This window comes from Cryptomeria japonica, chromosome 8 (genome assembly GCF_030272615.1).
Source record: "Cryptomeria japonica chromosome 8, Sugi_1.0, whole genome shotgun sequence".
Lineage (NCBI taxonomy): Eukaryota > Viridiplantae > Streptophyta > Pinopsida > Cupressales > Cupressaceae > Cryptomeria > Cryptomeria japonica.
The window spans coordinates 240,140,121-240,155,404 of record NC_081412.1 but is presented as its reverse complement, the minus strand read 5'-3'; the positions used below and the strand labels follow the sequence as shown (position 1 = coordinate 240,155,404).

The window sequence follows — 15,284 nt, the reverse complement described above, 5'->3', positions numbered from 1 at the left end:
ATATTCTTTTTCTTCAGAGCCATTATTGTGTTTTTGCCTCCATTCTTCTCTTGTGACAGGTATTTTGATTGCAGGTGTTCTTGGGATCTCTGAGGTTGTATTTCTCAACTTCTTCACCAGCCCCTTCTGCTTGTCCAGTGGGCAAGAACAACTAAAAGAGAATCACTCAACCACTTTTCAAAGGGAGGACAACTATTACAAGGAAATAGATAACTCAACAACTTATGCAATGGGAGGACTAAAACACTTAATAACAATCCACTCAACCGCTTATTCGGCGGGAGGAAAAAAGTATAATGAAATAAGATAGGCAGCAAAGCCAGCCTCTTCCACTTATTCAGTGGGGGATGTGATACAATCTAGAAATAAGAAAGTTGTTAGTGTTGAAATAGTAGCTAGCTCGGATACCTATCTATTGTATTTTAATGTTGTCAATGACAATTAAAATACACATGTATTATCTATTATGTAAATCGAACTTAGGTCTGGGCCGAAATACATGTAACTTGTAATTATGTCTTGCTTGGGCAAGACCTATATATAATGTAACTTGTGGATAGGACAAGCCCTATAAATGTAACTTGTAATTTGGTCTGACCCTAATTGGGCGATGTAACTTGTGGTCCTAGATTGAATGTAACTTGTAGATAGGGTATGCCCAATATGTATTTTGAGTGATTATTTAATTGGGTTGGGCCCAAACTCATGTAGCGTGTGGTAAAGGCAATCAAGCAATAACATCTTAATAGGTCAAGACCTATTTGGACGATATACATAATATTATTATTAAATTAACAAGGCAGGCCGACTTGAGACTTGACACCACAAGTCAAGTATATAAGCAAGTCATTTGCATAGCATAATGAATCAATTTTACATACAAGGCGAATCATTCTTAAGGCTGTCAACACATGTAATCTGCTCTCCAACATTTGGCTCTCTCTCTCTCTCTCTCTCTCTCTCTCTCTCTCTCTCTCTCTCTCTTGTGCGAACTTGCTCCTCATCCATTGTGTGAAGGCTGGTTGTTAGGTGATGCTATCAAGATCTTGCGAAGCTAATGAAGACTTGCCTTGAGCGAATTTGATGTTGATGATAAGGGCTGTCATCTCCATTATCATATAAAGAGGAATTCAAATCTGCTATCTTGCTGGTTGAACAACAATCTGAGATAAGCACACTTGCCTTGTAATTGCCTACACTTGAGATAATACACATTGTACTTTGTGGCTAGGTTTTTCACCTCCAAGAGGGAGGTTTTCTCAGGGTATTGGTGTGTCTTGTTTTGTGTTTTTTATTGTTGTTAATGTTTTGTTATAACCTGATTATTTAAGATTAACATCTGATTGCTTAAAATTAACAGTTAGTACTACTAATTAGCAAGGTTGCATGGGTACGGGGGTTCTTGGAGACGTCAGGTACTGGTATAGCTATTTTTTCAAAATAGGAGACATGGGTACTTGGAGATGCCAAATTTTTTTTTTTTAATATAATTTAATAATTTATAGAAAATATGATGACATTGAACTTTCAAAACAAGAAATAACAATAAGTATTAACTATTAACTATGAAGTTTAGGATCAAAAAGCCATACAATCATTGTGTCATAGTTTCAAACTGATTAGTGATACTGATTACATATTGAAGATAGCTTGATAAACAACAAGCTGATACGCAAACCAAAAACTGAAAGCAAAAATCAGAAATTTTATATTTATAATCTACTCTTCTTTGCCATGATCATCCATATCAAGGTCATCAGCTATGAGGCTCTCCAAATAGTCATCACTCTCGAATTCAGGTTCCTCTGATGGTAGAATAACAGGAGGTAAATCAGCCAGTCCATCTGCTTCAACCACTTCATCTACAATGGCTGCAACTTCTCCATCAGGTGAAATTTGATCCCATTTTGCCGAAGGACCCTCATTGTATCCAAGATCTACACGAGAGAGAAGATGAAGTGAGCTATGAATGTACACCAGGTTCTCTGCTTTCTTTGATCCTAATCGATTCCTCTTCAGTGAATGAATGAACCCATAAGTGCTCCAATTTCTCTCACAAGATGAAGAGCTAGCCACTTGTGAGAGCAATCGTATTGCAAATGATTGCAATTCAGGGGCTTCACTTCCATGATTCCACCACCACTCTATAGGGTCTTTCTTTACTTTCATATCTTATATAGCTTCCACAGAAGCAAAATCACCTTGCCCACATGAAAACTTATTCCATTGAGTCCTCATAACTGAAGCTTCTTCACCTCGGCCATAGATTTTTTTAACTGCAGCTCAAAAGCCCTTCATTACCTCTCTATCCTGATGTGGAGCTCTCTTTTTGGTCACTTCTATATCATGCCATTTAGGATTAAGGGCATAGGCAGCACAATGAAGAGGTGTGTTAAGTTTGTTCCACCTTCCATGTAACTTTTCTTCTATCAAAGGATATAGAGAAATATCTTTTGCATCAGTTATCTTCTTTACTCTTTCACACATGGAATCTATTGCTTCATAAACCTCTCCCAAACATTCCTTATCTGAATCTACAAATTTGATCACCTCACATATGGGCTTAATAAAATCCACAACAAACTTAACATCAGCCCAAAAATGCTCATCAAGGACCATAGCTCTCACCTCAACTGCAATATCTGATGTAGATTATTTCCAAGCTGCCCATGCATCACTAACAACCGTGGAACACAAAGCTCCTTTGACTTCACAAAGGCGGTCAAGAAGAATGAAGTAAGAAGCAAATCGTGTGTTTGCAGGTTTGAGAAGTTCCACCTTGGCAAATTTACGATAAATGGCTTGTGTGTGGTGATGGTTACATATGAACATTTGTATATTCCTGCCCTTCTCTATGAGATCTGAAATCCATTGGAACTTGCCAATATCCTTGAGAGCATTATTTAATGAATGCACACAACATGGTGTCCAAAATATCTGCCTGTACCTCTTTTGCACCAACATGCCTGCTGCTTTACAAACAGGGGCAGCATCAGTAACAACTTGGACTACATGTGATGCCCCCACCTCCTCAATGCTGTCACATAGCTGGCTATGAAGAAATTCTATATTTTTTTCTTGCCCTGAACAATCTATTGCCTTCAAAAAATAAGGCCCTTTGCTACATGTTACCATGATATTAAGTAGTGGACGATTCCTAGCATCTATCCACCCATCCATCACAATACTACATCCTTCTTAAGCCCAAACTCTTTTCAATGGTGCAGTTTGTTCCTCTAATTGACTTTTTTCTTTATCAACAAGAGTAGTGCGAAGCTTCTCATACCCAGGTGGTTTATAGCCTGCTGGTGCATTATTGATAGCACGAACCATCTCTTCATAGAATGGAGAGCGAGCCATATTGAATGATATTCCATTTGCATAAAAGAATCGTCCAATGGCTGCATCAACTGCTTCTTGTCCTTGCACATCAAAAAATCTTCCAATGGGGTTTGCGCTACAATGTGTGGTCTTTTGGGAGCCGGTTCAGTTGCTAAACCTCTGGAAGTCACATCCACCTCTGACTCTATATCATGACTGTAAGTTGTAGTAGCTACCCCTATTGTTGAAGCATGAGAGCTTTGCATGACAACTTTCCCATCAGCCCTTTCTTATTCTCTCACAGCATCATATCTTTCACACTCATTTGTACAAAATTCAACACCATTACATGGCAAGTGGAGGAAATGAGCCTTCACCCTCGTGTACGTACCTTTCCATCCCAAATTACAAAGTTTGCATTTGATAGTGGTTGTTCCACCTGATCCTTTCGGCCCCAGAACACAATCAACATACTTCCATAGTGGGTACAACCCTTGTCTTCCTCCACTTGACATTTTGAATGATGAATCTGAATAAAAAATAAAGAATTAAAATGTTAAAAACAAAAAAATAGTTGATTGACTACCTAATTTACCTGGTACCCCTGTTATTCTACCCAAAACGTGTATTTGCAGGGTTGAGTATATAATTTTTTTAGTAATTTTAAATTTACAAGAAATTCTGAAATTATTATATAATATATAATTTTTTAATTTACTAGATTTTTTTTTACTAATTTAACAGTAATTTCTGGTAAAAAAATTATACTACTAAGTAATACACTAATAGTAATACTGTATTAGACTATTAGTATATTAAAAAAATTTAAAAATTAAATTAGAAGTATACACTATATTGTCTTATTTTATACTATTAGGAAACAATAAACAATGAAAAATTGATAATATTAATTGTAAATTCTGAAATATATTAATTTTTTTTTAATGCCTGTGAGTGTGAATTATTTTTCTGTTTTCAACTTTTCATGTATTTCACAGTTTTATAAACTGTGAATGTTTGATACATTCACAGTTTCTATACTGTGAAATAAAAAATACATTCACAGTTTTTATTAAAAGACAAAAAAACATTATAACTTTATAAATTTATAAAATTAATAAACCTATAAATTTATTAAATTATAAAACAAATTATCGGCATTTAAAAAATAAAAATGAGACAAAATCAAAAAATGAGACTCGAAAATGAGGTATGACTATGGGCGTTTAAAAAATGAGACAAAAACGAAAATTTAAAAACCTGGTTTTCGATTTTTGTGTGAAGGCGTTCGCGCGATTTGTCTTCGGCGGTAAAACAACTTCAGGTGGCTGCAATTTCTGTTCGGGCGGCTGCCAAATGACTACGGTTTGACTTCACGCAGCGGCAGAATGACTTCGCACGGCTGCAAAGCACTACGATTTGTGTTCGCGCGGCTGTAAATGACTTTGCGCGTTTAGGGTTTGTAACTTTGTTGACTTTTTGGCCCCGTGACGTCGCATTTTAAAGGGTTTTTTAAATTTTTTCACGCGTTTTAGGATTTTTTAATTTTTTTTGGGCGGATTTGTCAGGAGACGCACTGCCGACTCCTACCCACGTCTTCTGCAACTGGAAACGCCTCCACCCACGTCTCCCACACAGGATACGGGTACCAATCTCCGGTTCGGGTCTCCAGGGGTCTAGGGTATGTTTCCCTGCAACCTTGCTAATTAACTTTACAATACATATCATAGATTTTCAGATCAAAGATATCGTTGTCCAAAACTGTAAATAATGTTTAATGCCCTCCACAAGCTACTAAAGACCAACTACCCCCAAAAACATCCTCACACTCCAAATTTCATAATCTGAAATACTTTTTCCAGCAAGCTGCATAACACAGACCAACAACTTCTAACCACACTAAAATGCACACAACTCCAAAACACAACAGAAACACTCGAGACCGATTGCAAATGATTTCTAAGAAGGAGGCGACTTGATTAAGACCAACAAACAGCAGCAAACTTGCCTAAAACATTAATGCATGCATTTCTAGACAACTCCAGCATGGTACGACATGGGAAGTAGAGCGATCTTCTCTAGAAAATCCAAATCAACTCCAAAACCCATGCAACTTAGCAAAATGAATCACCTAACACGGAGGAAGACATTGGAAAGATACCTAGAAGCAGCGACTGGACTCCCAGAGACTTATGAATGATTTTCACGATCAGCTCCATACCAAACAGCAAACTCCAGCACTGAAAACAACACTCCAAAAATCAAGCATCAAATAACTTCATCTTCCTTAAGCTTAATATGCTCCTCTGAGTGAGAAACAGTCACAATATTCAGCTAGGGGCTATCTTTCAAGCTCGAAACTGAAGGAGACTAGGAGGTAAGCATCCCTCGAAGCAAAGTCTGAAATGATTTCAGCACCACTTCGTTATGATAAGCAATAGATAGTCTCAAATGAAGGCCAACGCACTCATTTATAACCTTCTCCCAAAACAAACCTCCTTTTCCCTCCAATGTGGGACTAAACAATGACATTCAAATTCACTTCAATTTGCATTTCATTTCATCCCTTTCATCAAGTCATCCCATCTTGCCTAGACAAGACACTTTATTAAAATGCAAATAACACATAATGTGAACGCCCAACATATAATTGAGAAAACGACTTTAATATAACTTAAGCACTCCCTTTAATAAATCATCCATATTGCCTTAAGTTATAATCCAACTTTAAACAACATTTTCCAACAAATCGACCCCCTCAAGGAAGCAAATATACTTCATAAAAATATCAATAAAGTGTGTTATGGCGTCCAAGGCAATAAAGTGAATTATTTCATAAAATTAACTTCTTTCTAAGGCGTCCATCATGCCTTAAAAATAATTCACTTATAAAATATTTTTCCTCAACCATGAAGTCATCCAACATAAGCTCAGACTTGCCAAAATAGCTCCAAAAATGCTGGAAGACCAACTGCTCAAACTGACCTGCCCGAAATAGCCATCTGAACTGACCTGTTGAAACCCTGCTAAAAATAGCATACTGCTAAAAATAGTAAGTGTGTCCAAATGCATTTTAACCACATTCAGAGCAGCCATCACAACTTACTAAAAATAGTAAGTCCGGAAGAGTCTTCGGATTCTTTTGCATGTCACACCATCGCAAGGCTCGTTGAAAACCCAAAAAAACCCAGAAAAATAAGTTGTCTTCGCCCCCACTTACTAAAAATAGTAAGTTCGGAAAAATCCTCAGATTCAGTTGCATGTCACACCATCGCGAAGCTCTCTGAAAACCCAGAAGGTATCCAGAATCAGAACTGTGAAATTCCAACATGCAAGCCACCAAAAATGCCAAAACATCCTCCTAGAAAATAGGAAAACCCTAATTCTGCCTTTGACTAACCAACGGGTCTCGGAATTGGCCAACAGTCCCCAAAACAAACTAGAGCGGAAAAGGAGACATTACATAGTTCTGAACTAACTTTTCTTACTTCGAACAGTCATACCACTGAAGAGTAACACTGGATGGTAGTACTGCCAGTGTATTTGGCATAAGTTCTTTGATTATTGTACTTACCCAATGAATAAGTGGGTGATTTGGTTGATGTTGACCCCAGTGAACAAGCAGTTATTTTGTATTAAGCTTTCCCACTGAATAAGTGGAAGTGCCCTCTTTCTTTCCCACTGCATAAGTGGGGTTTGTTGAGACATGGACCAGCTAGGACTCGAACCTAGGACCTTCCATACGCTCCTGGAGTGCTCTACCACTGAGCTACTGTCCCCTCTTGGAGCAGTCCATCGTCGGTCCGGGTGTGGCTTATTTTCAACACCAACACCCCCCCTTAAGCCACACCTCTCATGTGCTTGGAGCTCCTAGCCTGGACCTGGCTCTGATACCATGTTGAGACATGGACCAGCTAGGACTCAAACCTAGGACCTTCCATACGTTGTTGGAGTGCTCTAGCACTGAGCTACTGGCCCCTCTTGGACCAGTCCATCGTCGGTCCGGGTGTGGCTTATTTTCAACACCAACAGATTTGCCCTCTTGTTTCGTACATAATAAGTGGAGGTTTTTTTTGGCTCACAACTGAATAAGTGGAAGAGCTTGTTTACATTTCTAGTATTGCATAAGCACTCCACTGAATAAGTTTTATTGGTTGGTTTTCTGCCTAGTGAATTTCTTTTCAGTTGTAGCATTTCAGTTCAATTATATAATTTTGAACACCATATGCTCTCTCCTTGCTCATATCGAGAACTAGGTGATCAAAAAGTGGAAAGATAGTTGCAATGCATATCAACTTCAATTGAATAATTTTTTTAAAAAATAGGGGTGTATATTACAAAATTTCAGCCGAAGTCATTTCCATTGAAGAAAGAAAAAAAACCTTCTCAGAAAGAATAGCTTAAGAAGGCAACCTTGGATGAGGAAACAAAGAATGAGCTGGAAAGAAAGAAATTATGTTTTTCATGCAAAGAGTCATGGGAACCATGTCATAGGTGCCTAGGAAGAGGCAAGGTTCATTACATTGAGGTTATCTCCATTAATCAAGAGGAAAGATAGGAGGTTGGTTAAAGGAGTGATCATGAAGAAGAAGCTAAACAAGAAGATCATATTAGTAGAGGAGTTTCAAGAGGCACTTTTGCCACTCTAATTGGTACAACTAGATTTAATCCATTCAGAGTTAGAGATATCAAACAATCCAATTATGATAAGCATCTTATATCTATAACAGAAATTCAATAGTTATCACAAGCCAATGAGTCTGCCAACCTAAATTATTTGATTCATATATAAATGTTTCCAGCATAGTCTGTCCTCATGAATAAGTATCTTGCAACATTATAGTAGAATAACACAACTAGGGTTCAATATCTCTGAAAATAAAATCAAGCATATTAAATGTAGACATGGACAAAATGAATATACTCATAAATGTATCGGATTTTGGTTTGAAATCCTCAGTAAAAGCCTCCATTGGTAAGGATACTTGAACTAATGCAAGTTTTGGTTCCACTCTTTGGGTGTATGCTCGACACTTTGAATTTACTATCAACCATTGTCTATCCCATCTAAACCCTACACATAACAAAAGAAACAATAAGAATAATATGCATACACGTGTTTATATTAGCCTCTGTGTTGTAAATAAGTTAACATTTTCATCAATAAATCTTTTCGTGTACAGCATTTAGTTTTACAGTTCATTACATGCATATAATATATTTTCATGATTCACATGCTCATTCAACAAGGAAAGTAGTTGTACATTCCATTAATTGTATTAACATATTATTGGTTCAAAACTGAACCACATAGCCCCTACAATTCTAATTATTATTGATAGTACAACAAATAGTAGTGGTAGTAGACATGTGAGTTTTCTGTAGTGCTAGGCCAAGAGGATATATCACATTGAGTAGCAACAGCATAAGAAACATGGATTTCACTAGAAGATGCATAAAAGAATAGAAACCCTAGCATTTAATGTGTAATTCAAACATAAAACAAGGGATTGAAATATAATTTATCAAAAAAATGTGCATTTGGTGCTACTGCAACTAATAGTAAGTTTACTCTTGCAACATGAATGAAAATATTTCCATAGCAATATAAATATATATATAAAAATAGCCCCTACAATTCTAATTATTATTGATAGTACAAGAAATAGTAGTGGCAGTAGACATGTGAGTTTTCTGTGGTGCTAGGCCAAGAGGATATATCACATTGAGTAGCAACAGCATAAGAAACATGGATTTCACTAGAAGATGCATAAAAGAATAGAAACCCTAGCATTTAATGTGTAATTCAAACATAAAACAAGGGGTTGAAATATAGTTTATCAAAAAAATGTGCATTTGGTGCTACTGCAACTAATAGTAAGTTTACTCTTGCAACATGAAAGAAAATTCCATAGCAATATATATATATATACAAAAATGTAAAAACTAGTCCAAATATATTTCATGATAATGAAAAATGTTCAGGAGTTAATCATTCAAAAAGGCTGTGATATCCAATTTCCTTTTTTGTAAATTGATACGAAATTGCTTGCCAGCCAAAATCAATTCATGTGCATTTATTTTCTAGGTACCAATGACCAAAGTAATAAAAACATGTAAATCATCAAAATTCACTACGTGAGTATAGTAGATTAATTGAACTCACAAACAAGCTTTAAATTAGTACAAAACTCCAGCAATATATAAGTAGCCAATTGCCAATATTCTTTTTAGAACAACAATACTTTTCTCGTGGAAGAAAGTTGCTGCAAAAGCAACGAAGTTTAAGAAAGGGGTGTTGCATCGTTCACATATATAGATTATGTTGATTAGGTTTCTCTCTAAGATTTTTTATTAATATTGGACTGTACACGTATAGATTAGGTTTTTTATGTGCTCTATTGTTCAAACCTCAAACTCTAAAGACACCAAAAAAATGGCATTCACAAAACCTCATCTTATTGTAGGCATCCTCAAGTATTTAAACAATAGCTTCTTTCCAAGTGTCTATGCTAGAGATGTTAACTATCAGTGGTATTCATATCCAAGGAAAACACAAAACAAACTCTTGATAAAAAACCTATTTTATGAAGCAAACTCGTTATCATTACTTAGCTCTTGATTTACTCCACTACTACATATGGGTTACTATCACAAAATGTTACTTATGAGGATCAATATATGTTGAGACTCTATCATAAACAAAGCCACTCAAGTGATTAGAATTGATTACCAATGTCTCTTTTGAAACTTCTTTAAAGTATTCATCAAGTTTCAAACAACAAATTATGCATTTCCAAGCATAGCAAAAAAAAATATACTCAAGTACAGTCATAAAAATTGAATTGGATTGGCTCAATGCAATTAAATCGATGTTACAAGACTCGACCCAAATTGCCAAGACTTGGCAAGTATCAAAGAAAGTGGAGCAAAACAGGTCCTAGGGACTCATACTTGGGTAACCAATGAATATGAACCAACTCACCCAATCTAACAAACCTGCCGGACCCGGCAAGTCTCAATAGGAAGTCTATCTAACAAAATTATCAAAAAAAAGTTAAAAACATAACCAATAAAATATATTGAAGCTAATGACTCAAAATTAACTTTTACATGCCAAAAAACACACTCGTTCTATTTGCAAGCACAAGAAGAAGATTAAAAAATATTGGACCCAAAATTACATTCTAGAGAAGGAGAAACCAGCACAGAAGTTGAGCAAGAAATATTGATTGAATGTCATTTGGGAAGGTTTGTACCAGTCCTGAGCATGTTGAGAGGATCCTGCCAAGCATTTAGGAGAGTCCATCGTTAGTTTGGAGCAATTCACCATCAATCTCAAGCCAGTTTGAAGAGACAATTTTCTATTTTATATATTTTGTTTTGTTTTTTTAATTTCATTTGTCTTCTGCATTTGTTTTATTCTTCTTTAAAAGATTCATAGAACAAAGAAGAAACCCTAGCTATCATTATTTATTCTTTATCAGAAACATAGCTAGTTTTCTGAAGAAATTATATTCTATGGCTGCAAACCCTAACTATTTTTACTTTTTCTAATATTTTTATCTTAATTTATCTAGGAATTGTAAATGTTAATTTATTTTATATTTTTTATTGCAACATACTTTATATTTGTAAAAATTTTCAATGTTGACCCCAGTTAAAAGGGACCCTTGTTGAAAACATGTCATCCCTAGGACAAAGAAAGGAGAGATAATCCACGCACGTTGCAAAACAAAAATGCTAGAGGAAAGCACTAACTAGTTGAAATATCACCTTACATAAATACCATGCCAAGATGCTAAAGCGTGTCCAAGTGCACCTCCAAAAGTTGTACATGAAATACAAATCCAAATAGAGTCCTTTTAAGCAATAAAAAAACTAAAACTGAGACAAAGATAAGAGATCACAGCCATTCTTAAAGACTCTTACTCTTTGATTCTTCCATTCTTTAGATCTTTGAGTGGCAATGATTGTGCTAGTGTTGGGCCTAGAGTTCGTGGATCTAAATTAGATTAATATATTATACCAAACACTTTTCCAAGTTCTCAACCATCACTTGAGAATATGGATTGAAATAAAGATAAAATGATGTGGCAAGTAGTGCAATTGGAGACTTTTCGTTTTATTGTAACATTCCATTTCATATTGTCAGGTAATTGATTATTTTTATGTTTAAAGTGTGTTATTTGATTTCTTTGTCTCTTGAATTTTTGAACCTAGGGGTTTTTATTTGTAGAATTTAAATTTTAAACTCTAGCTTTAATAATACTTATTTTTCTTATTTCATTTGTTTTAGGTCTCCTTATTGACAAAATATAATAGATGCCATTATTGTTTGTGGGTCAAGGTTCAAAGCCCCTAATGATGAGATGATGAGATAAAGGGCTTCATTTTGACCCAAAAGGTGTTTATAGACCATGGTGATTATCCATGCAAACCTACTAAAGCTAAGGTTATAAGGGAGATGATTGTTCTTCTACACCTTTGAGAAAAAGAGCATACTAGAAGATAGAAGATAGAGATGGAGACATCAGTCTCTCCTCTTCCACACCCATCAATGACTATGTCTTCTATCATTGTTCTTGGAATCCGTAATAAGAGATTAGTTGGGGGATCATATATAGGGCCCTATTTTATTTCATTTTTCAACCATCACTCAAAAGTACCTTTTGAAACAACGTCAAACACAAGACAGAAAAGAGAGAATTTGGAAGTCTTTGGAAATTTTCCAATGTACATTTCAACATGACTAGGTGAGCACTTATTTATTTGCTTTATTTTTTATTATCATCTAAGTTGCCAATTTGGATTCGGGTTTGGGTTTAGTATGGGAGTTCAAAATAAAAGAAAAGTTGTTATTGGGTCCATTTTGGGTTCATCCGTACAAAAAAACATATGAAAATCAGATACATATATATGTACATTATGCAACCTAAAAAGAGGAATTAACTTCAAAATACCAGGGCATCATATAATAAACAAAACCAACCCACCATAATTGAAAACACTACTTTAATGTCAATTAGTCAAACTTGAATGTCTAATAGATATTCATTGTTTAATATTAAAATAGTATAATCACTAATCAGCAATCAGTGTCATGGATCTACAAAGAGATATCTGTTGGTTGAAAATTTTGTACACTTGGGGGAAATATACAAAATTGTGGTTTCAACCACAGCACACGAGTAAAAACTCTCCTAATTAAGGGAAGGCTCCCCCTATCTAACTAAAACTGAAATAAAAACAGGATGGGACAGCAGTCTTCCTTCTTTCTTCAAGAAAGACAATATCCTTTTCTCTTCACAGAAAAGGATAGCGATTGAAAATGAACAGCAGTAACTACTTTCAAGTGAAATGAGAGAAAGGAAATGAAGTTTCCTGAAAGCGCAAAGACTTTCGTCACTTCCTTCGGGACGGGACAGCAATATCAAGCTCAAAGACTTGAATATGTGAAGTCCTATCTACCCTTTGCTATACTAAAATTTACAACGAATAAAAGATAACAGCTCAAAGACTGGAATAATCTATTCTTTCAACACAAAGACAAGAACTAATGCAAGCTCAAAGACTTGCTGCTATTTCTTATCAAACAATAATTTTTCTCAAGAATGGATGCAAGCTCAAAGACTTGCTGCTCCTTCTAGAGATTTTCCTATTTTAATTAATCTTCTCTACTTGCAGCTCAAAGACTTCAAATCAGATTGGACTAAGCTCCTTTAGAAACACTTTGCATAGAAAAAATAAAAAGATTCAAACTCAAACATGTAGCTCAACGACTCAAAACTTGAGTAATCCTTCTTTCTTATTCTTCAAAACCTTCAATTCACATACATAAGCTCAAAGACTTCTTGCTGTAAATTTGGCAGAGTTTTTGCTTGCTTTCCAAAAGATATATTTACAATGGACCTCTCAAGTATTTATAGAAGAGGAGCCTTGAGAAAAAGGTGGGAGGATCCTAACTAACTTGAGAGATTCTCTCAACCTCCAAGACTCATTCAATAAATAACTGAGACTTCATTAACTAACTAAGACTTATTCCAACTACAGTCCTAATCGGACACAACTTGTAGTTGCCTTACATGTAATTACAATAGTGCAAGTAATGTGTAACTTGCATTGTACAAAAAATACTTTTACATGTAACTTGTCAAAACAAAATTACAACTAAAGATTACAAAAGAGGGAAAATTCAACTAAGTGTTGAAAAACACTTAAGTTGCATTTTGTGAAGACACGAATCCTTGAAATTTCCGGATGCTCGCTTGTAGTTCCTCAGGATTTTGTTCATAGGTGTTCTTGGCAACAACCATACTCTTTACAATAGTGTCGTGACAGCGGAAGAGCGTGGAATTGTCTTTATCCAGGATAGACTGGATCTCATGCAAAAAGGCTTGGTGTTTCATCAATGCTTGAATTGAAGCTGCCGAGAATTGTTCGCTCCTCCATTCATTATGAATCCTCATCTGTAAATCAGCAAGAACCTCTTCTTCTGGAATCAGCTCTCCATCCTGACTTACTATATTGAAAGAGGCCCTTTCACAATGTGAGACAATACCTCGATAGACTTCATCCCGGAATCTCCTTGCATCACTGATCTCCTCAATGAGGGATTTAAGAACAAGGGTCTTGTTTTCCATGAGTTCTTCAAATTCCAAGTACATGACCCTGGAAGAGATGATGGCGTGCTCCTGCAAAATACTCAGCTGTTGTTGGGGCATGGTATGCCAAATTGCCAGACTTTTCTCAACACTTTCCAGATTCTTTTTGAAAGTGTTAGAAGTCTGATCCAGTTTCTCCTCAATGGTTTCCAACTTAGACATTATTTGAAAAACGCCTTTTACCACTTGTACACATTGATCATGAAGCTGATCAACCCAGGAATCCAGTGCTTGTACTTTCTGAGCAGCCCTTTCCACTCCACGAATCGATTCTTGGGAACCAGAAGAACCTATGGAGTTACTCCCTTCAGCAGCAGGTTTTGTGATTTTATGAATGGCTGCCATGAGCTGTCGGTTTTCTTCTTCTAGCTTGTCTTTCTTTGCAAGAAGATCGTCACACCTTTGCACTAGTGAAGCAACAGAAAACTGAGCATCATGTTTAATGACCTCATGTGTTTGTCTGCCCAATTCTACCCTTGTAACCTTATAATCAGCAGCTGACATTTCATCAAGTGGTTTATCTGCAATAGGTTCCACAATTTCAGCTACTTTCATCTTGTTGCTATCAACAGTTACCCTAGAGATAGTCTTTGCCTTCTTAGCAACTTTGGATCTGGACTGTTTGAGTTGTTGGTAGTCAAAGGCATCAGGTGAGATCTCTTGCTTCTTCCTTTTCGGGGTGAAAGAACTAAGCCATGGAGGCAAAGTCATCAACTCACTTTCAGTAGAAGTCGTAGGCAAAGGAGAAGCAGTTTCTGTTTGAATTATCGTGGTCACCCTGGGAGGAATATCTATTTGAATGGCGACCACGGTTTGCTCAGTTACCAATGGACATGAAGATTGCCTCATGAATTCTTCAAAACCAGAAGTGGAAGTATCAATTTCTGATAACTGAATGCAAGTGGGATTATCTTCAAGAACTTTCAACACACTTTCTTGTTGTCGATCAGGAGAAGGCTCGTATGCTGAAATGGGAACTGCATTCTGAGGAGACTCATCTACGAGCAAATCAGGAGGAGAAAGAGGCATCTCAATGGAAACTGGAGGAATGACCTCGTGAGGCGAGTCTAAAACTGGACTTAGGCGCATCGTCAGATTGCTGCCCCTCTTCTGGATTATCCAGATCGATCACCCAAACATGGAACCATGATTTCTCCTTCCCACGAGTAGTCATCTCCTCAGGAGGAAGCACTACTGCACGACTAACTTGTAACTTGATCCTTGTGCCTGAAGATGAAGCACCCTCCTTGTTATCAATCTGAATCTCAGACTTCCGTCCAAGAGGCCCTGTAGAATCAT

The 15,284-nt window shown here is 36.3% G+C and overlaps 1 protein-coding gene across 3 annotated transcripts in view; it reads right to left on the bottom strand.

Moving 5' to 3' along the window:
* The window catches only part of LOC131033219 (uncharacterized), a 223,353-nt gene that overhangs the window by 166,277 nt on the left and 41,792 nt on the right, over window positions 1–15,284 (bottom strand). For 2 of the 3 annotated variants that reach the window (XM_057964383.2, XM_057964382.2), the window contains exon 2: window positions 8,246–8,395. The exons of the other annotated variant lie outside the window; for it this stretch is intronic. In XM_057964383.2, the coding sequence (XP_057820366.1) occupies window positions 8,246–8,395 (150 nt within the window). The remainder of the gene's footprint in view (window positions 1–8,245; window positions 8,396–15,284) is intronic. 3 annotated transcript variants of the gene reach the window in all.